The 22,799-nt window shown below is 46.3% G+C and overlaps 1 protein-coding gene across 1 annotated transcript in view; it reads left to right on the plus strand.

The window, feature by feature from the left end:
• Nucleotides 1–650: 650 nt before the first annotated feature.
• The window catches only part of LOC119394937 (uncharacterized), a 43,908-nt gene continuing 21,759 nt past the window's right edge, over nucleotides 651–22,799 (plus strand). Inside the window, exons 1-2 of the mRNA XM_049416022.1 lie at nucleotides 651–717; nucleotides 865–1,120. Of these exons, the coding sequence (XP_049271979.1) occupies nucleotides 651–717; nucleotides 865–1,120 (323 nt within the window). The remainder of the gene's footprint in view (nucleotides 718–864; nucleotides 1,121–22,799) is intronic.

Consider the following 22,799-nt stretch of genomic DNA (forward strand, 5'->3'; position numbering starts at 1 on the left):
TCCACGTCTACCTTGTTGATTACTTCATCACCCACGGCATCCCGTTTGTAGACGTGATGGACCTCCACGACGCTGCCGGAAAGAATTCTCCGCCTGGAGCGAATGTGCAGCGAGCCGGAGCTGATGTCAAGGAAATCACGGAAGGCGCAGGCGACGCGGTGGGATTGTGCAACGAGCTGTCCGGGGTAGAGGCGGCCGTGGAGAACGTGAGTGCTGAGCAACATGCTCATATGGACGAGGAAATCGTCGGGGAAAGCGTCGACGAGCTGGAGGAAGGCGAAGCGGAGGTCAGTGAGTCTCCGGATGGTGAAAAAGAGATCGCCGAGGTCGTTCAGGTAGATGGAGCGAAGGAGGACGTCGTAGGTGAGAATGGCGCGAGAGAAGACGGCGTGCTGGACTGGGAGGGAGCAGCGGACGGCGTGGACGGTGACGGTGATATTCAGGAGAAACAGAAGAAAATTGTGGATAAGGGAAGGAAGAAGAAAAAGCAGAAAATGAAAAAGAAAAACTAGGCTGATGACGAGCTTGAGAAGCTGCTGAACGGGATTGTATCGGAAATTGAGGTGATCCATGTGGAGCAACTGAAGAGAGCCGTGGAGGCAGTGGCACGCGTTCGCGAAAACACGTCGAAAAACAATCCGGGCGGTGCGATGGCGCATGGCACCGAGCAACACACTAAGAAGGCCAAGGCTGAACCGGCCAGGACACATCCCCAACGTGGGAAGTCGCGCAGGTGGGCGCTGTGTGGGTAACATGGAGGCGGCGCGTGGTAAGAAGGCAACTGTCTCCAAGTGAAGAAGGACGAGAGTGAAGAGTAGGAGGAAGACGAAGAGGCAGCCTCTGCTGTGGAGGCCTCAACGGCAGCCGCCAACGAGGATGAGTCAGCTGATAGCGAGAACAAGAAAGACGAGAAGGACGAGGCAAACAGTGACGGGGATGCAGGCAAGGCTCGGCAAGCAGATTCCGAGGATGCCACGACTGATAACAAGGAGGAACCAGAGGTCAACAGCAAGGCGACCACAGACAGCGGCAGCAAGGTGGCTGCCACGTCGACAGCCGACACCAAAATGGATGCTGGACCCCCAGTTGCCAAGGACAACGCCAGGACCATGGTGAAATGGTGTAGGAACTGTGCCGGCGTCTGGTTACGTACACCACGTGCGGTCCGCCGTGGCCAAGGGTAATGGATACCGCGTATTCCTTCCCAGTTTCATCGGAGGGGAAGGGCACTACGGAAGCGGTGGCTGCGAGTGTGCCGATAGTAGAAGAGAACGATGGACATGGGTACGCTCGCGGCTCGTGCTCAACGGCCGCTGACGGTCTGTTGCTGCCGGGCTATTGAGGCATAAAGAGGCATAAAGAGGATAAAGGAGGGCGCAAAATTATAAAATCTCTCTTAGTGACACTACCCCCAACTGCCGGTGCTGTGGCACTCACCCGGCGACGCTTTCGCATATGCTGTGGGAGTGCCCGGCACAGTACACACACACTAACACCACGACCCTTTCGTCGAGGCTGCGCGAGGCTCTGCGGAGCTCCGCTCTTGACGAACGAACCTGGGCGACCCAGCACGCCCGTGAGGCGGCGTTGAGGCAAGCCCTTGACGTCCCCTCATGGGAGGCCTAGGCCCGGCCACTTAAACCTTCCGGTTCCCCTTAATAAAGTTTATTCTCCTCTTCCTCCTCTTAGTGACAAAAATATGATGGGATCTATTAAAACATGATTAATTCAAAAGTATGATATCCGTAATGTAATCTCCACTCGACTTGTGTCTGCTGACGTTGAGATGTTTTGTGCACTTGCTGTAATAATGGTGTGTGGGTATATGCATGTTGTTGAAGACGACGCATGCGTATACGGTCACGCATCCTTGTATTTCTCATTCTACGCTCCATCCAAACACGAACACTCTTCTTGCGAATGTCGCACGTTTTACGCGTGTTTCCACTTGTACGTATTGGGTCCCAGTATATTTTGAACATATGGGCTACTATGGGCGCTAAAGTGTGATACGTATATATGCGTTGTTATCGCACCGCACCTGTCGCCTGCTGTCAAGCACGCACAAACGCACATACTGGGTTCAAACTGCGCATTCAACCGTTGTATCAGGAAGCAGGTCAATACCGGGCAGCCGGTACGCCCGGCTGATTCATGAGGATTTAATGAAGAAGACGTCAGCCGATTCGTTGGTACTTCAGTTCAGAGCGGCCTCTTATATCACCTTTTATGCACAGTGGGAGGTCACTGGCACCACCCACCTTGCAAAACCAGACATGCTCCTAGGAGCGATGTATAAAACTTCTCTAGATCTGCCCCCACACAGTGCCACACACAGCCTCCTCCAATAGGACGTGCAAAACACCATTGGCAGTTCTAGGTGCTCAAACACTACTGGGGGTTTGCACTGAAGTAAAATGCTCAAATGACTTTTTTAATATGGGCGCGCTACAGGCAGGTGTGAATGGCATGCGGTTTATATGCAGTCAATGGACATTCATTTCGGTTTCTCGGCTCCCATTGTATTTTTGAGTGGCAAGGGCGCGACCTTGGTAACGCTTCGTTAACGCAATTAGGGTGTTGTGTAGTGGAGTTGCGGAGACGGGGCACGCGTTTTGTGGCAGAATTTGTCGGCATGCCTGTGGAAACAAAATCCGCCAAAGGTCAATGAAACATGTGGTTGGCCCTCTTCCTTCAGCTGTATTTTTTTAGAAAGGGTACATTTTTTGCTTTTATCTATTCTATTTATTTGAGCTTCCCTGCTCTTCGCCCCAAAAAGGCAGAAAATTCCGATCGCGGAAAATGTCTGGCGAGGAGATACATTTTATAGAATGTTGTTCATTGCATGCTTAGAAGTATTCAAATGACATGATTCGGAATAAGCAGGAATAAAGATTAACGCGGGATATCTCAGTAACTTACGATTTGTATATGACACCGTGCTCTTCAGCAGTGATGGTGATGTCCGAAAAATGACTGAAGGCTTAAACCGACAAAGCGATAAAGCAAGCACGGAGGTCAGCGAAAGGAGAGAGTTCGCGGTTGTCGACCAGAGCCCAACTGAGCTTGACTACATACACTGAGGTCTACCTCTACCGACCTTTAATCTTAGCGCTGGAAGAGCTCTCCGAAAGAGTATAAAGTTCGTTCCACAGGATCTGTTTTCATCCATCTTCTCGCAAAGCAGCGTCAATGAATGGTTGTGGCATCCCATCTTGTTTTTCAGGCATTCATGTTCACTTTTGTTTTTGCTGGCCTTTCAAAAAACCGCTACGTTCTGTTCGTGGGCTTCGTGCGCACCTACTCTATTTTTCAGGGCCTGTCCGCCTGACGTTACGTTCACACACTTTGATGGCGCCATTGTAATTCCGTCCGCAGAGGTGAACGTTGGGGGAACGGAGAGAGGAAGCTACGCGATGGGAACGCTACAAGCGCGCTGAGCGAGTAGCAGCCCCTGAAAAAGAAATAAGATGGAAGACGCCGGCGCTTTTGTGGGGTGTCAAAGACATTCGACGAAGATCGGAGTAGCTTTGAGCGGTCATGCTTGCTTCGCGATTCTATTTCACGCTTGGCGGGAGAATGAAAACGAGTGCAGAAAAAGAGCCATCGCAGATTTAGCCCTAAGAGCGAAACAGTAACGGCGAGTAGGAGGAGTGCTATAACGTGCAGGACGTTTCGCATGCCTTCCGTTCCTTCGTCGCTAGAGGAAACGCCTGTGGAGGCGCGAGTGCAAACTGCACGTAACTGTCATTTTGAAGTTGGGATTTTGTATGCGACATCATCGAGGAATACGGGGTGAACTTTGGTACGGTACCGTATATCGAGTAAGGCAGGAAAAAGAGCCGGGTTACTGAGTTGAGAAGAGGCAGGGGGTTTTCGGGTCAGCCTTAATCTTGTGAGAGGCCTCGCATGAGACACTGCGAGAGAAAAAAAAGCAGGACCAATTTACGGTGGCGCTGTCGTAAAAGAGGGCGCAGTCGTAATTTTTCTGTGGAGAAGTGCGCGCGTAAAAAGAGTAAATATGATAACTTTTGACGGCTACGGTGTCCATGCATGCAGGCAGTAAGAGTTGGGCACCTTCAAATGCCTATAAGACACGTACATATTTTTATTCCGCGTATATAGACCTTTTTGTTTAATTTTCAGTCGTATTTCTTATTTACTTTGGGAAATTGATCAACACAATACCGTCAGACGTAAAAGAAGAAGAAGAGACATAGGAAGATGCCTTTCTCCTGCCAGTCATGTAAGAAACGTGCGGCGTTTTTTCATATACCACAATATAATGTTTCCGATGAATCCCTTATGGATATCCTATTAGTATCATTTTTAAAATTTGTCAGCTCTTCTACGGCGACTGAAGAAGAAACCTGTGAGTCCATCCTTCCGTCTGTCCGGTTCAGCATGCGACGTCACACCGAAATCATTACTCGCTGCTGCATGTGCCGGAAAATCGTACCATTAACATGGCAACAATGAAAATTCAGAGCCTTCTATAAAACACGAGAACACCGATAATCCACTTTCTATGAAGCTAAATAAATGCAAGCGCTACCGATATGCAGTTTGGAAAAGCCTCCGTACATGCTCTGATTTATGGGCGAATTTCTTCCACATATTTCATCAGAATTACAGGCAAGTGCAACGTAATCAGTTCGGAAGGCGACTTTCTAAGCGTCCGTGCCGTCCTTTAACTAATGCCTCTGAACTATGCAAAAACGCAAAAACCTTTCTATGAATGCTTGATACATACAAATACGTTTATTGCAAGAATAATATTAATATGAACACTATGAACACTGTGTGTGTTCGCATCGTCGGCATGATACCAATAAAGTGCTCCGAAACCATTGCTATATGTTTCCCTTGCGAGTGATGTGTAACAACAGCCAATGAGCTTTTAGATGCGATAGTATCTTATGGCGGAGTTCAATCCAGTGGTGGTGGTGGTGGTGGTGGTGGTGGTGGTGGTGGTGTGCGGCGTGACCGCCCTTACTGCGCATGCGCATACCCTCTCCACTCACCCTCTCCCCCCTCTCCACTTTCTCTCTCCCCTCCCCCTTTCCACTCTTCCTCTGAAACGCGGGCTAAACATGCCGAAATTGCCCCGCCATGGTGGTCTAGTGGTTATGGCGCTCGACTGCTGACCCGAAGGTCGCGGGATCGAATCCCGGCCGCGGCGGCTGCATTTTCGATGGAGGCGAAAATGTTTGAGGCCCGTGTACTTAGATTTAAGTGCACGTAAAAGAACCCCAGGTGGTCGAAATTTCCGGAGCCCTTCACTATGGCGTCTCTCATAATTATATCGTGGTTTTGGGACGTTAAACCCCAGATATTATTATTAAACATGCCGAAATTCTCCTGCGCAACGCCGCGATGAGCACCAGCGCATGCGCGTCCCCTCCCCCTCTCTCTCTTCTCCTACGCTGCCCCCTCTCGCACGCCTGCCGACTGCGTTCCCCATAGAGTTTCCTACAATACTTACTAGAGGGAACTCTGGCGCTAGTGTCTATGGGAGCTGCAATGCATCGCGCTTCAGCCAGCATGGGAATCATGGGTAGCACACGGATTTGTCTAAACTTCGTTCTTTCGGCTCCGTTTGGCTCCGCGTCGCCTGCATCCGCTTTGTCGCAAAACGAAGTTCAGCAAAAATCAGCAGTTTCACTTCACCACTTTAACTTCTTTAGGCTCACCGATTCGAATCTGGTCACGAAGTTCACAACGATCCATTCTTTTTTTTCCGAAAGAAAACCAAAAACATAGCAATAAAACAAAGCCACAAGTGCGTTCGAAGCCCACAAGCACGAAGACTAGGCAAATCCGTGTACTACCCAAGGAGGTCCTCCTTGGTACTACCCATCATTCCCATGGTGGCTGAACGATCGCAGCGCCAGAGTTCCCTCTAGGTCATTTTAGGAAACTTTATGGCGTTCCCCGCTGGCCCTGTGAGAATTAACGGCCAGGCTAAGGGAAGACAAAACGCGCGTAGCGTTCCTCTTCGCGTTCCACGACGCGAGGTCGATAGCATGCCCAAAGAACGCCAACGGAACGCGATCGTGCAAGTGCTCCGGCTTCGCATCGCCTCATGGTCCCCTTTAGCGGGAAATGGTGTAATTTTTATTGCGAAATCCAGATATGGATGCTCTCGGCGGATTTTTGCCGTCGCCGTCATATGCCGGATATGTATATGTATGTATATTATATAAAAGCCACAAATAAAAATAATTCAGAAGAAAAATTTTCCGAAGCGTGCGACCGGGGATTCGAACGTGACACCCCTCGCTCCGCAGCGCTAGACAATTCCGCCACGCGCCATTCGTCATCCAGCATACAAACGGCGAGCTATTTATATACACCAGTTACCACTGACAGTACGCAGATCTCGGAGGCGCTTGAGCGTGTTCATTCTCATTCGCGGGATGGCGTGAAGGGCGCGCTTCAAAGGCCAACCCAACGCAGCTAGTAGCAGCGTCGGGTAGGCTGCTGGCTGCTTTTATGGTCGGAGGAGCAGCAGCAGTGGCGGGAGGGGGGGGGGGGGGGGCTCGCAAGTCAATAATATATATATATATATATATCTATAAAATGGAATGCGTAGTTTTTTTATCGCATCGTTCGCAGCACCTCTCCGGCGAACTGTGCCCGCTTACCATTGCAGAGGCAGATAAGAGACTTTTATGTAAATCAGCCCAACTGAGTGAACGAAAGTCTAGGCAACTCTGGAAACCAAATACAACGTGTGGGACTCATTCGGAAAAGTGCACTTTGTCTAAATGGCATTCTATTCCTACCGAAATTTTAAATTTCGCTCTCACTTTTAGTGACAATGCGTTGCTGCATAACACGTTGCCTGAGAAGTGGGCTCTCATAATTTTGCTCTCCAGCAGTTCACCTCCAACATTAGTTCTTCCAGGATCTGGTTTGCGGCCGCAATCGCTATGCAAGCTTTATATAATTATTGGAAATAAGTCTTACTACGACTTTCGAAAAGGAAAGCTTTATTATGAAATCTCGTATATTTACGTTAGCATCACTGCATCATTTCTGTTCTGTCACGTCGGGAAGTCATTTAGAAAACATCAATTTATTACTGTAGATATAAAATACAGAAACTAATGCAGGAAATATACACATGGCTACATTTTACTACGTGCATGGGTGCTCCTTTTTTTCCTCGCGTGTTCGGAGCTCCATCTACATAATCGGTGGAGCAGAATCCACGTCAAACGTTATAACTTTCCTATTCCCAAGATACGCTCATTGATTAAAATCCGTAGAAATGGAGATACAATCAAAATTACATCGCGTACGCACATTTTTCTTGCGTGCTATACTTCTCATTGTTGGAGCAACCTCGCCCGCAAAATGTGCCAGCTCACTATTGCAGAAACAGAGTAGCGTTACGTGAAACAGACCTACATGTATTAGCTGTGTTATAGAGAAAGTAATCAAGTTTATGGTCTGTGAGTGCGCGCTGCAGCGCAGGAATACGTACGTAATTTTGTTTACCCACCAGGCAGGCCCGTAGCCAGGAAGTTTTTTTTTTCTTTGGGGGGGGGGGGGCACTTGGTGAAAACTGACTATTTGAGAAAAAAAACCTATTTCCATTATTTAGTTTTGGTAAAACACCTACTTCAACAAAATTTCGGGGGGGGGGGGGGGGCTAGGCTACGGGCCTGCCACCAGGTAGTTTCGCCCACCTTTCTGCCAGGCGTTCCACTAAAAAGCCTCTGTTACGCCTTCGTAATACTACTAATGAGACTTATTTACAAGAAAATCTAACATGCGCTCGGATTGGGAACCTAATAACGCGTGGCGCATGTAATTAATGTTAGGATGAACTGTCCGTGAGGGAATTTATGAGGTGCTATCTTGACCGTAAGCCAGTGACTAGAACAGTCAATTAAGTGTAAAATTTCGGTTTGACTGTAGGATGCCACCTGATGCTGCTTAGGCGACGCGAAGTTTTGCGAATGAGCCCCTAATGCATTTGTTTATGAAGGAGGGTGAAATAACCCCGCCAGCCTTTAGATGGGCGAAGGAGCGTGAAGGGATGCCATTGGGGGTGGGGGGGGGGGATGCGTCGCACGAGCAGCAAGTGCGAACTCTGATCATTAGGGTGCGATCGCGAGCGATGGCGCGCAAGCTACCTCCACAGACATCAGTAGAAGGAGAAGGAAGAAACAAGCGGAAAGACAGGGAGGTTAGCCAGTTCTTAGACCGGCTGGCTACCCTGTGCTGGGGGAAGGGGTAAGGGGGATAAAAGATGATAGAAGAGAGATGTTAGAAAAAAGGAGAGCCAGAAAAGGAAAAAGAAAAAAAAAAAGATGGGGAAAAAAAAGGAAACGAGAATATGTCACTTCTTAGAGTCTGTCTCTAAGACCAGTTGTCCGCAAGAAGCGCAATAATGCTTTTAAAGCCTTCTGTGCTGACGATGGACTCGGCCAGGGTCCCAAAACCCTTTGTTCCGACAAAGGGCGATTATCAAGTTTATCTAGCGCATTGGAAAGTTCTTGTCTTGGCGCACTGAAACGGGGACACTCACACAGAAGATGGGAGATCGTTTCTTCGCAGCTGCAGTAATTGCATGTGGAGTTGTTGGCCATTCCAATCAGATAGGAGTAGGCATTCGTGAAGGCCACGCCAAGCCACAGGCGGCACAGAAGCGTCTCCTCAGCTCGCGATATTCCTGACGGAAGACGGAGCTGGAGATTGGGATCCAAGCTGTGTAGACGAGCGTTGGAGAATTCAGCCGAGTTCCACTGGGCAAGTGTGAGTTCACGTGCCAGCGAACGAAGTCTTGTAGCTGCGTCGGTTCTGGAGAACGGTATATCTGCGTAGTGGTCACTGTCATGTGCAGATCGGGCGGCCTCATCCGCACGGTCGTTACCGTATATACCACAATGACCCGGTATCCACTGATACGCTATGTTGTGTTGTTTCTCGACTGCATGGTGGTGGAGAAGCCTTATAGCAGCGACTAACTGCTCATTAGGTCCATAACGAAATGGCGACATAAGACATTGAAAAGTAGATGACTCCTATAGGTGCTGTGCTGTCAACGCAGGCTTCGTGTTGAGACTACAGACGGCACGAGAACAGCCTATTCTTTCTGCGGTTGAGCAGACGCTGTACACGCATGTGTGTTTAGGAGAAGGCTTAGCTAGAGACCAAATTCGTCATTTTAAAACATTAAAAATTCTTGGCGTGGCTTTACTACTGCACACACCAACGGATAGCGGAGTTGAAGGAAAGCCTCAGCGACTAAAGTCCCACGCCGCTTTACCATGCTTTACTCTCTCCCTCCCTAGCTACCCAACCGTCGATTCCCTTTCTTGTACAGATCCCCCCTTTTCCCCCTCGTCTTACTAATTCCTTGCCTTGACACTCCATCGTCTTAGCATGCTTTACTCTCTCCCTTCCTCCTCGCCCTCACCCTCACTTCCCTTTCCCAATTCTGCTATGCTAAGCTTTGATTCTCACCTGTGCTTAGCTTATGATATGCTTTACCTCTCGCTATGCGCTTGCCCCTCTCTGTCGGCTTGGTTTTGGTGTAAACGACATCGCTCTACACTGACTTAGCTCAACTATTACAGCTCCGCTATATGTGACGTGCCAAATTTGCCTTAGCACACAATCATTGCGCCGATCTGGACGAAGCTAGTTGGAACTTTGAAGAAAAAGCTAAGTTAAATTCTGTTGACGGTATCGAGGAGAATCCCAAATTCAGACACAATTTCAACAAACATTGACGCAAAACCATAAAATTCATTGGAAAAGAGTACGATGCAATATATATTTGCTATTATTAGATATCAATGTTTTGCTAATTCTCCTTGTGGAACATCACGAGGAAAAAATGTGAAACCCCATTTTTCCCCTTTCTTGTCGTCACTGCGTCCTTTACGACGAAGCTGAAGTACATTGCTTACGAGATCGGTACCACTGCACCTATGGTAGCGACGGCATGGGGAGTTAGAAACGCCTGCCGGCATATGAGTTCAATTAAATAACTGCTACTGTTCATGGGGAGATCTGGATGAAGCGTTTCGTATCTCTTGGAATATGCTGATATGTTGATAAACTCAGGTATCTGAACAACTGTTCAAAACAGTGCATTCTTAATCTTGCCCGTGATGACAAGCCCGTCACGACCTCCATCATTCGGTTCATTCGTCCGTAGTAATTGATGCCTATTTATTGATTTTGTTAAAGCATTTGATAAACTTCCCCACACTCGTTAGTAATCAAGCTAGACAGCCCTAACACAAACCGAAGCGTTACCAACTCGATAACATTTTTTTTTGTGTGAGTGTTATCAATTTCTGACTGCACATGCTTGTTGATCTTCACTAATTTAAGTTAAATGCGGTTTACCGCAATGCTCAGTACTTGTACCGATAATGTTTCTGATCTACAATAAGAACAATACTAACAACCTGACATCTACGAATCGCTTATTTGCCGACGACAGTGCGATTTTTAGTCAGCTTACCAACAGCAAGGACCACACCGCTTTCAAAAATACCTTAACAGCTTTTCCACTTGTTGTAATCAATGGCAAATGAAACTTAAATCTTATAAAACAAAAGTTATAACTTGGCGACTATCACCCCCCTCCCCCTCTTTGAATTCCTGCGTGATTAACGTAATGCCTAGAGAACACATTTTTTTTTTCTATAAAGTATGCAGGCGTGCAACTTTCCGCCGACCTGCTATGGAATGCCCACATTCACGCAATAATATCTAAAGCATCTAGAAGATTTTGATTCATCAGACGCCACTTACATCAAGCTAACAGGAAGACAAAACTCGCAGCGTACAGCTCACTGGTTCGCTCTAAAATGGAACATACCTCATTCATTTAGAATCCACATAAAATACACTTAGTTAATATACTAGAGCCTATCGAAAATAAAGACGCCCGATTTTTAGCTAGAAACTACTTACGTCATTCGAGCATCACTGAACCTCGCATCACTAGAGAAAAGAAGATTGCCGGCACTGCAACCTCATTTTCACAAGCTTTATCATAATCATTCGTCATTTGGTACCTCTTTCATATTCCCTGCCCACCGCATTTTCTCGCGCCTACATGATCCCGTCAATGCTTTAGTGCCGTATGCGCGTACTAACCTCTTAATTAAGTCGCCCCTGTTGTGTGGAATCCTTCATTGAAATAATCTGCCCTAAGATGTGTCGATAATGAGCGACGACGCATTTGTATAAATGTTAAACAGTTCGCTTAACATTGCTTAATAATTTTCAGTTAACCAGTATGTCTAAAACCTTGTAACATATTTTGTATGCGTTAGTGTTATTTATTGTCTGCTTTATTTATGCTGCTGTTAACGAGCGCACAAATGTTTTCGCTATAACCTCCACCCATGTTCACTGTACCCCCCCACCCCCCAATGTAATGCGCGTCAAGAGCCTTTAGAGTATGTGAATCAAAAAGGAAACTGCACTGAGCTCATAAAACAAAGACGGAAAGACATATCGTGGTAAAAAAAAGTCGACGAATTCCACGTCCACGTTAGTTGAACGCAGCTTATTACATCTGCCGCACTGTTCGTGTTCCCGCTGCCAAAAATAAAAAGCGTCCTATTAATGAATAATGTTATAACAATCAATGTAGAGTATACTTTAGCTGAAATCCTGAGCACTGTCTTCTTAACTGGGCTTTCACTCTGACTGGCTCGAACCTCGATTTTCAACTTTCAACTAATATAAAATAAATTTACTCTGCAATAGCACAAGTTATGAACGTAACAATCTCCTTGTGTTCGAAGAATAACGCGCATAACACTACACTCGTTTGTGTTTGCTACAGGCAGGGCTGGGCAAAGATACTTTGAAATTGTATCGCGATACGATACAAGATACTCAAGCAAGAAGTAGTTGAGATACAGATACAAGATACTGCCGCAATAATTGTATCTGATACGATACTTGGCAACTGTATCTTGAGATACTTCGATACATTCTCAAATTTGTTATTACAGATCCGTATAATGTAGTAGTAAACGCCTATACACGAAAATGTATGCTTGAAAATTTCCTAACTGTAACCTATCTTGTTTCACTTGAATGAAATGTCTGTTAGTATCTCAAAAGTTTTGCCCTTCTTGCTCAAAGTACATTAGTTTCCTTTCAAAACAACTTACTGAGACTTGTTTTAGCTTCTTCAGAGGACAACTCTTTATACACTTCGCTGACAGCGGTTCTTGCTTGTCATTTTTGCAATTGATGGGAGTCGCTGCTCACCTTGCCGACCAGCTAGCGGGTTGCCATATAATCACAATAACGTCAGTAAGAAGCCTTCGCACGACGGCGCAAATACCGGATTGGACTTTTCGCTTGTCCGTAAAAGACAGTTTGCACAATATATATCCGGACAGGTGTACAACAGCAACAACGCTGGTAGTGACCTTTTTTTCGTTTGTAGGAGGGGGGGTGGGAACGCATGGTGTATACAGGGTTTGAGACCGTCCACTAGCGGCCCGGCCGGCATACATGACCGTCTCCGTCCCGTTTGTTTTTATTTTCTAAATAAGTGTGTTCGTGAGCTACACAGACATGACTGGTCTCAAGCCTTTCTTTCGTGAGGAACATGTGGTCACAAAAACTCTATATTTCAGTCGGCGTCCAGATTTCACTCGTTGTGTAAATCAGTATCGATGTTTCTCGAATCCTGACTCCAAATTCCCTTCAGAAATGACCTATATATGAGATATGGGAAAGGCTTCCTCTCAAATGGCGACGTCATTTTGTTCAAAATCTCTCCGACCCCACCATCTTCACTGCCCGGCCCTTGGAGCAAAATTTCACGACTGAGGCCCGCTGGCTATAAGCTGAGTTTGAGACCCCTGGTGTATACGTAGATGACGTAAAACTGCAATGAATTGCCATGTTCTACTTAGCTGCTGGCGTAAGGGATTCTTTGTTGATATACTCACGTACAACGCTAACGTGCAATCGCTAACGTACAAACAGAAATATCTCAGACGCATTGTGTAGTTGCACAAAGCGTCGCAGGACACCGCCGCTATTCGCGCTATTGCCACTTATAGCTCCCATTACGTGGCGATTAGTAATACGAAAAATATTTAGGAAGGCCTAAAACAGGAAAACAAATATAAGTAAAATAGACATGTGGTTGTGTGTCAAACATTCACATTGAGTGAGTACAGAAACATAATACAGACGGCATCCTTAATAGCTGTGAGCATGAAGTATCGTCAGCTTACCTGTTGAGACAATAGAGAGAGAGAGAGCTCTTTATTAAAAAGCAGAGAATTTAGCCGGTGTGTGTAAATTCGCTGACTTGCTACTCTGCGTGGGGAAGGGGACTGAAAGACACAAAGAGAGAGAGAGAGATAGAAAAAAATATAAAAAGTTCAAATAGAATAAAAAAGTTGTAAAAACACAAATTGAGTTTTTTTTTTCTCTTGGGCGGGGACGTGCGCTGACAGTGACTTATTACGTGCTCTCAAGGTGCCATTAAAGTCTGTCGAGCTGACCGATGCTCTCTAAATATATGAATAGCAGTTTCATCGCTTGCCTCTGTTGCGTGGCGCAGGATAAAGGGCCCAAGACACAGTCAATTGATAAAGTTCTGTTGGTTAGCATATGCATGCAATGTTCATAGAGCGCACGCTCTTCGGCATACGCTCGGCACTCAAACAAAATATGCTCGACAGTTTCTATGGAGCCACAGTTATTACAGTACGGACTTTCGGTTTGACCGAAGCGGTACCGTAAGCTGTTTCCATAAGCACTGTTTAGTCGAAGACGATGGTACAGAGTTTCGAGATGTCGAGGAATTCTGCATGGGAATGTTGTTCTTAGATGTGGGTCGATAGAGTAGAGGAAAGCATAGTGATGTGTCGAAAGGTTCCAAAGCCTCTTGTTTTCTTCGGAAGCAAGTCTCTTAGCCAGTTGGGAAGCATCAGATTTAGTGAAATAGGTTCGCCTATAATTTCGGGTTTGAAGTCCTTTGCGTGCCGCTTCATCCGCTTTTTCGTTGACCAGAATACCGCAATGAGCTGGTATCCACTGAAATGTGATAAAGTTACCTGTGGTAACAGCCAAGTGGTGTAAGTACGCTATATCAAATGAAATCGGGTGATGATTTGTTTTCTTTAAGAGGTTGAACAGTATCTGTAGAGCTCCCTTGGAGTAGGTGAAGACCACCCATCGGTTCGGCGTTTGACGTAGGATATATAGGACAGCTTCTTTGATGCCATGAAGTTCTGCTGTCGTCGAGGATGTCCTCCTCTGTGGCCGATAAGATAGCATTCGTCTTGTGGAGGGGACATAGAGGCCATAGGATGAAGTCTCCTGAGTGGTGGAGGCGTCAGTGTAAATATGAGTATGCTGGGTGTAGTGCTCGGCTAAGTAGAGGAGAGTAGTCTGCAGCAGTGTGGTCTGTGAGATGCGTCTCTTTGCTCCATTGATGCCTGGTACAAATGGTTTTATATCAAGAGGCGAAAGTGTCCAAGGAGGAAATCTCGGAGGCATTGTTTGCAGTGGCTGTCGAATAGCAGTAAGTTGCAGCATTTGCACGGCTTGTACAGAAAATTCTTCTTCCCTTGTAGGAGATGTCGAAAATGAGTGCGCATGGTTTCTTGAGTAGAGATGACTTCTAGCGGTAGACATCCTGCTTCCGCTACAGTTCCAGAATTTGATGAGCTCTTCGGGAGGCCTAGACAGATTCGTAGGCAGTTGTTTCGTCCGGCTTCTAAAGTTCTCTTGTTTGCTGGTGATAATCGGTGAAGCACCGGTAGGCAATAGCGTAAGGTTCCTTCAATATACGCTTTCTCAACTAGTACCAAAACTGAGTGCCTATGGAAAATTGCCTGAAACGGCGCGTTGGGACGCTCATGAGCAAAACGGAGCAATCAGTAAAACAACGTTTCTCGAATACCCTTCCTAACATCTTTAAGGTGGCTCCTAATGATTTCCACTATAATAATGCAAACTCAATTTCGCTATTTTCTTAAGCTGTAAGCAGTATATTTTGTACTGTATACACAAGGCACGCCCACATAATAATATACTTGTTTTCCAAATCACCTAGGCAACGTGTAAATGCGTAAACAGTAGCGGAAATAAAGCAGACAGAAGAATAACGCAGAAATCTTATATTGGGAACGCGTTACAAAAGACATACAGCAGTGCCCAGACCGGAAAAACAGTGCAGAGACCTAGGTAATGTAAATGATGCAGAATGACAGCTAAGAAAGCCCTTGTGTTAATAATCAAATTATGATTTCATAAATTCTTTGAATAAATGTAGATGGAAGTGATACATACGGTACGCCAAGATATTTTCAGCTAGGTAAACGCTTGCTCTATTTCATCTAGCATCGGTACCAGTGGTGCTGAAGTTGTTAGAATCTTATTTGCAAATAAGTCAATTCAATGCATGCAAGTCAAATTTACATCCACGAGATCCTTCAAATCGCTGATATGTAAAATCCACGCGACGCAAAGCAACACTATTCTTGCACGCATCACATTTCGTTACGGAGCAAGACGCAAGAGAATCATTAACAACGACACTGTAACAACATCAGAATTTGCGCGATAGACACCGCACGTAGTGGAGTACGCGGCGCAGGACAGTGGCTAAGAGCAAGTGCCGCGGCATTGGCGCAACTAAAAAGAAAAGAAATCGAGAAAACAAAAGGTACGTGGGCTGAGCGTAGACGTCCGCGTGCTTGTCTTCCTGATCTTCTACCCCCACTGGATGACTCTGGCGTAAAAATAAAATAACGTCACTGCCCTTAGACTTATTCAGATGGCTTAGTGGCACCAGTACCAGCTTGAGAAGCAGAGCTTGGCCAGCAATTATTGTTTCGCATGGTTGGGTTGCGATAGAAGAATCTTGTATTTTAAGATACACGATACATTATTGAATGTATCGGAAATACAGATACAGATACTCGTCTTGCGAGACGTATCGCGATGCAGATACAAGATACCCAAAGAGTATCTAAGATAGTATCTAAGGTACATGTATCTTCGATACTGCCCAGCACTGGCTACAGGCCCGCACTATTGTACGAGTTTTAAACAGCTAATCATCACCTACTGGGCTTTCTAACTAGATACTGTACAGTGAAGACTGGCGTATCATATTACGTTAAGTCTTAAGATAAATATGTCACTGCGATAAGAAACCACAAACCACTGCGATAAGAATTCTAAAAAGTAGGGGTGTGCGAATATGAAATTTTTCGAATACGAATCGAATACGAATACCCACCTTCGAATATCGAATCGAATATCGAATATCAAAGGAAAAATGCCTCCACAGTAACAATATTTTATTTAACATGTAGCTATTTGAAAAAATTGGCCGCGTATCTGCGTGCTTCGCTGCAAATGTCGTCTAAAGACGATAGAAGAGGCGCTGCGTGAGATATGGACGCCATCTGGCAATACGTCGGGAAACATGAGTGCTGTGTTGCGGGCTGGTAGTCCCGGCGCAGTAGCAGGCGAAGACCGGCGGTGACCAACGCGACCGGTGGGGACGCCGGCCAGCCCGAACACGCTGTTTGGCGCGATGCGCCGAAGGAGAAGAAACGTCCGCACTCAACGAGCACTCTCCACAAACTCTTACTTACATGTCGCCTGGGTAAAACAGGAATGCCAGAGCGGCGCCCCCTGTCATTCGTACAATGCAATACTGAACCGAAACCGAAACACAACATGAGCTTGTGCAGAGGGCACGGAGGAAGACAAGTTTCAGCGCAGTCGCATTTTCAGCGCACATTAAGAAACTAGGGTTGTAACATTGTAGGGCGAGTAGGGCCAGAGGGACCGTCACGACGAAAACCTGCCTCCTCAGTCGTATTCGCCTGGAACGTTGGTGTGGCTTCGCGTTCCCTCCTCCGCTCCTGGCCTTTCCTCAAAGCTACTGCCTAAGTACGAAGGCCCCTACAAGTATGAACAGCCGTACCAGTTCAAGATGGGTGGGCGGTAAGCAAGTGGTTCAACTTTGGCCGAGTGGCTGAATCGGGTGACGTGCCGACAAACAGAAAGACAGACAGACAGAAAGACAGACCAAAATTTCTGCGTTTAAGTTCCCCAAGAAAGACTATCGTCTTTAAAAAAAAACGTTAACAGCCTGACTGGCAACAAAACATACACTGCTATCTCCAGAACACAATGTCCAGGCTAGCACAATGCACATCACAACACAAGCAAATATCACGGCAGAATGAAAGTAATGACTAGATGTTATCAAGAAGAAATATGAATTGCTCCACATGATCAGGCAGCAGGCGCTCCCTTCTAACAGAGACAACCCCCCCCCCTGCCACTGAAAAGGCACGCTCGCTTGGAGGTACATGGGGCACAGCTTTGCCAGACTGGGGTATCTGAAGGTGCCTACAGTCCGCCACCAGTCACGTGGGTCGCTGTCTTTCTTCAGAAGTGTTCCCGCATAGTGAACGAGTGGTAGTGCGGCACGTTACGGCCGCATAATATTGAAAATGTACGGTTACATGATCGCCAACAGCGCTGCACGTTGGAGATGCACCAGCAATAAATCATACGTATTGGGGCGCTCGTCGCAGGCAGATATCGTGCCTCCGTGTACTTACGATGTTTATCGCTCCTCTCGGCAATGTTTTTAGCTATACGAACGCAGAAGAAATGTGGAAGACGAGTTATTTTATGCACGATAATCGAATCGCATATTCGACTTTTTCGAATGTTCGAAGTTATCAAATATTCGAAACTTTTCGAATCACGATTTTCGAATCGAATACGAATATTTCGAATGTAATATTCGACGAATATTCGAAACTTTCGAATATTCGCACAACCCTACTAAAAAGCACTCATGTTATGCCCTCAGAGAAAGAAATTCCCTGTAAAAAGAATGAGATTTTTTCTCCGCGAACACCTTTATATCCGACAAAATGGTAGCCTTGCTCAAAAAGAACTAGCTATTTTAACAGCGAAGCTCTCAAAATAGCTAGTTTCATGTTAAATAGCAAATCGTGTTAAATAAGACATTGTCATGTTAAATAGCAAACCGTTCCTTGTGAGTCAATCGCAGAAAACTATCATCTTAACGTGTATGTGTCACAGAATTTGGGCAGATCCCATTACTCCCCGCTATGGCGTGGCCTGTAATAACCCTGAGAACGAGTAAAGAGAGAAAGAGAGAAAGAAAGAGAAAGAAATAGAGGAACGAACAGAAAGATGGAAAGAAAGATATAAGGAAAGAGACAGAACAGTTCTTGCCGAAAGAAAATTCTTCTTGAGGTGGTATTCGAACACGCGTACCCTCAATCCGAAAATGAGCGTCCTGACCACTCGGCTATCCAAGCACGCTAGCAGAGCTTAACATAGCCTTGTATAGTGTAGTGTAGCAAGGGGGTTGGAAAGGGAAGTGAACGTGAGGAGGAGAGATGCGATGGTGAGGACGGAATGGAGTAGCGGAGAGAAGTGAAGCGTAGCGCAGAAAGAATGAGAAAGAGAGAAATAGAGAGCAAGAAATGCAGAAAAAAAAGAGAGAGGCAGAGAGAACATCAACGTTTGAGGAGAAAAGTCATAGAACAGAACACACACTTACAAACACTTTATTGCTCAGATGGCGGGTGTATGGGTACAACCAATTGTACATCGTTATGCTCTTGCTTTACTCTCTCCCCTTTTCCTTCCCGTCGTCGTCCCCTTCACTTCTCTTTCGTGCACCTTTACTATAGCATACTTACATGACTATGCTACGCATGGTTTTGCCTGAATGATGCCATACATAGCTATGATGTGCTATAACCTCTCCCTTCCTCCTTTCCCTCCTCCCCATCCTCACATCACTCCTCTTCACCCTCACTCTCCATTCGTGCCCCTTTAATAATCTATGAAGGAAAGAAGTGTTCATTTTAACGGCTCGTTTTCTTTGTTATACACAATATTAATGAGAACCAACAGACAATAATGCCAAGGAAAGTATAGGGGATGTTTTTAGTAATAAATGTAAGGTAATTGTGAAGAAAGAAAAGTGGACGAAAAGATAGCTTGCCGCGGGCAGGGACCGAACCTGCGACCTTCGAATAACGCGTCCGATGCTCTACCAACTGAGCTACCGCGGCGGCCATCCCCCCGTCCACTTTATAGGGTATATGTGTGCATTTAAACGTGGTAGCGTCAGTCAGCGCCGCCAGTAGCCATGACGGCGAGTGTGGAACACTCTTTTTCTGCCTGTTGGCGTCCCGTCGCACGTGAGCTTATACCAGCTGGCAGCTGACCAATAATCCCTCGCATACTACCTGAAAGCATCAAGTCTGCCAGAACGAGACCCTCGCTATGAATGAAGGAAAGAAGTGTTAATTTCAAGGGCTCGTTTTCTTTGTTATACACAATCTTAATGAGAACCAACAGACAATAATGACAAGGAAAGTATAGGGGATGTTTTTAGTAATAAATGTAAGGTAATTGTGAAGAAAGAAAAGTGGACGAAAAGATAGCTTGCCGCGGGCAGGGACCAAACCTGCGACCTTCGAATAACGCGTCCGATGCTCTACCAACTGAGCTACCGCGGCGGCCATCCCCGTGACCATCCCCCTGTAAGGAAACGAACGACTGTGTGCGTAGCATTGTCCGTTTCGAACTATCCTAGAACGCCTACTGCAGGTACAGTTGCGAAGTGCCCACTACGCCATAGGTCTTCCTTTTGCTAATCAGCGAAGCGCCACTACGCGTTCGTAAGGCAACACGTGAACCTATGCAGCTGCTCACTTTCTTGAGGCTTTTGTAGCTGATGATGATTAGCTGAAACATGTCTGAGCGCTTTGTAATGGGAGGGCCTTTGAAACACCAACTCGTTGCGCAACTCGCATGTTTTTACGCCTGGCGCGGTTCTACGCTTCTGCCACGCAATATTACATGCATTAAGGAGATTCCTTCCACTACATGTTATTCATATAGCGTTTTTTTTCCCAAGCAGTTTCAAGCAATAGCGGGGCTCTGTGGTAGAACACCTGCTTGCCACCAACCTAGGATTTTTATTATTCAATTAATTTGAATGTTATTTAATTTTTCAGCGCCATACAAGATAATGATTTGTCGCTCAATACCAACGACTCCGACACCGACACAGGAATTTCTGCGAGACGAGCTCTTTAACGCTATCGCGTTACAGTAAAGAGAAACAAAGAAGGCCGCGCAGCTTCGCACTTCCTTCGTGCTTGGCACTACTAGTGCGAACCTACCTTAATTTTTAGTAGTAGTAGTAGTAGTAGTAGTAGTAGTAGTAGTAGTAGTAGTAGTAGTAGTAGTAGTAGTAGTAGTAGTAGTAGTAGTAGTAGTAGTAGTAGTAGTAGTAGTAGTAGTAGTAGTAGATGGAGGGGCTGAGAATACAAAGTTGATGGAGGGGCTGAGAATAAATGTGACTATCCGCTTGACTACGTTCTCACGCCCCCATATATACATGAGGCAGAGGCGGTGACGGCAACGGAACACAAGATCTGGCGAAGATACACAACATAAAAAAAAATAGTAATTACAAAATTTCAAACACACTGCAGGTTGCGGTGCTTGCATAAAAAAACACAATGCAATGGACGTATAGGGAGCTTGCACGAACGGCGGCGACGCTATGCACTCTGGGTAGGCAGCCATTTTTTGTCAGAGCCGACCGCGGAGTGCAGTGGCGCAGTCGTGTTTGCGAACGTTGGCGTAGCTTGCAGGTGTGATCAAGAGCGAGCGCGACGCTAATTCAACTCCAAGGAGCGTCGTGCACGATGCCAGCTACACTGGAAGACTACACCGCAACGTTGTGCCAAAAAGACCGCGAGCGGTAGGAAGAAAAGACGAGACTCTGCGGGCTGCACTGATACACGCTCCGTCGGACGACTGTGTAAGCGATGTGAACTTGTGGCCGCGCGTCGACATCTCCAATGTTCACGAGTTTCTCGTTTTGAGGACGAGATTTATTACCGGGGAACAGCTGAAGTCGAGAAAGGCCCTCGAGGGCCACTTTACGAGCCGCTGGGAGCCGTGGGCGAAGAAAGGCGCCGCTGACACCGTGATCGTCGTCACTCAAGTAAGACGTGTTAATTATTTGACTTTTTCGTAGGTGCTAATGCTGTTATTGGACCAGTTCAATAAGCGTACCATTTTACACACATGTTTTGCTTCCTTGTTCTTGCCTCGATGCTCCTCTGAGCTTTCTCATTTACGCCAAGTGTAGCGTAAATTTTACGGCACCTTCCCGTAAGCTCTTGGTGAGTAGGGGTTAATGCGGATCTGTCGTAAAGCCGACGCAAGTCAGCGCAGAGAAATAAACATCAGCACCTACGAAAAAGTCAAATAATTAACACGTCTTACTTGAGTGACGACGATCACGGTGTCGGCGGCGACTTTCTTCGCCCACGGCTCCCAGCCACTCGTAACGGCCCTCGAGGGCCTTTCTCGACTTCAGCTGTTCCCTGGTAATAAAACTCGTCCTCAAACGAGAAATTCGTGAATATCGGCGATGTCGACGCGCGGCCACAAGTCCACATCGCTTACACAGTCGTCCGACGGAGCGTGAATGGGTGCAGCCCGTAGAGTCTCGTCTTTTCTTCGTACCGCTCGCGGTCTTTTCGGCACAGCGTTGGGGTGTAGTCTTCCAGTGTAGCTGACGACGCTTCTTGGAGTTGAATTTGCGTCGCGTTCGCTCTTGATCACACCTGCTAGCTACGCCAACGCTCGGAAACACGACTGCGCCACTGCACTCCGCGGTCCGCTCTGACAAAAAAATGGCTGCCTACCCAGAGTGCATAGCGTCGCCGCCGTTCGTGCAAGCTCCCTATACACAAGCTTAGATCAAAAGTCTGTATACATAAGCTACAAATACACTAAACACAAAATTTACGAGTAGCAGTGGTGGTGTTTTCATTTTGTTTATAACCTTCTTTTTTAATTTTTAGGCATGCAATTTGAAGAAGTTTCAAATGTCAGGAGTGTTAAAGTATTGGCGAAGTTGAGAAAGGGTGATATCTGCTATATCAATACCTGCAGAATATAGTCTGTTTAATTGATTTTAAGTATTCCACGTGAAGATTACTATGAGTTAACAGTGCGTAGACAACGCGCAGAGCCATATGCAGCTGTCCCTACGAACACGTTTATTGTGTTAGGAAGAATGTTTGACGATGAAGGCACTACTAAATGAATGTGCACTGCTACGGATGAGGAGTGAGGCCTCCCTAAATGTGGAAAGTGGCACCTAAAACCATATCATCCACGATGGAGCACGGTGTGTCTGGAGCCGTATAGTTCCAGGCGCCTAGGAAATGGTATCCTGCAAAGCCTCCGTGCTTATTCTGGCCTGGGGGCGAAACTAGCGCGCATAATATCTTAGCATTTCTGGAAACGGCAACATAAAGCTTCCATAACAAGTCTTTTTAAACTTCCGTCACGCCTTTCAGCTTATGTCTTGTAAGTGAAAGCAGGTCTGCCTGAAAGTTGTTCAATATATGTCATTGGCACCAACCTAATATTTATTAGCAGACCAATACGAACACAATATGTGCGCTTGCGCCATAGGCATGCTATCCAACAAGAGCTCCCTGTTCACCATTATACTCCGTTTCGCAAGTTTTGGCATCACTGCCAAAGGTAGAGGTTACATGATGTGATTTTAGACACGTGACTAGTTGTTACGTGGTGTAACTGGATTTTAGTCCCGTGATTAGTTACGTTATATTAGGCGATCTTTAGTCACGTGACTACTTGTTACGTGATGTTACGCGATTTTAGTGACGTGACTAGACGTTACGTTAGTTCAGTCACTT

The sequence above is a fragment of the Rhipicephalus sanguineus genome, chromosome 5, assembly GCF_013339695.2.
Source record: "Rhipicephalus sanguineus isolate Rsan-2018 chromosome 5, BIME_Rsan_1.4, whole genome shotgun sequence".
NCBI lineage: Eukaryota > Metazoa > Arthropoda > Arachnida > Ixodida > Ixodidae > Rhipicephalus > Rhipicephalus sanguineus.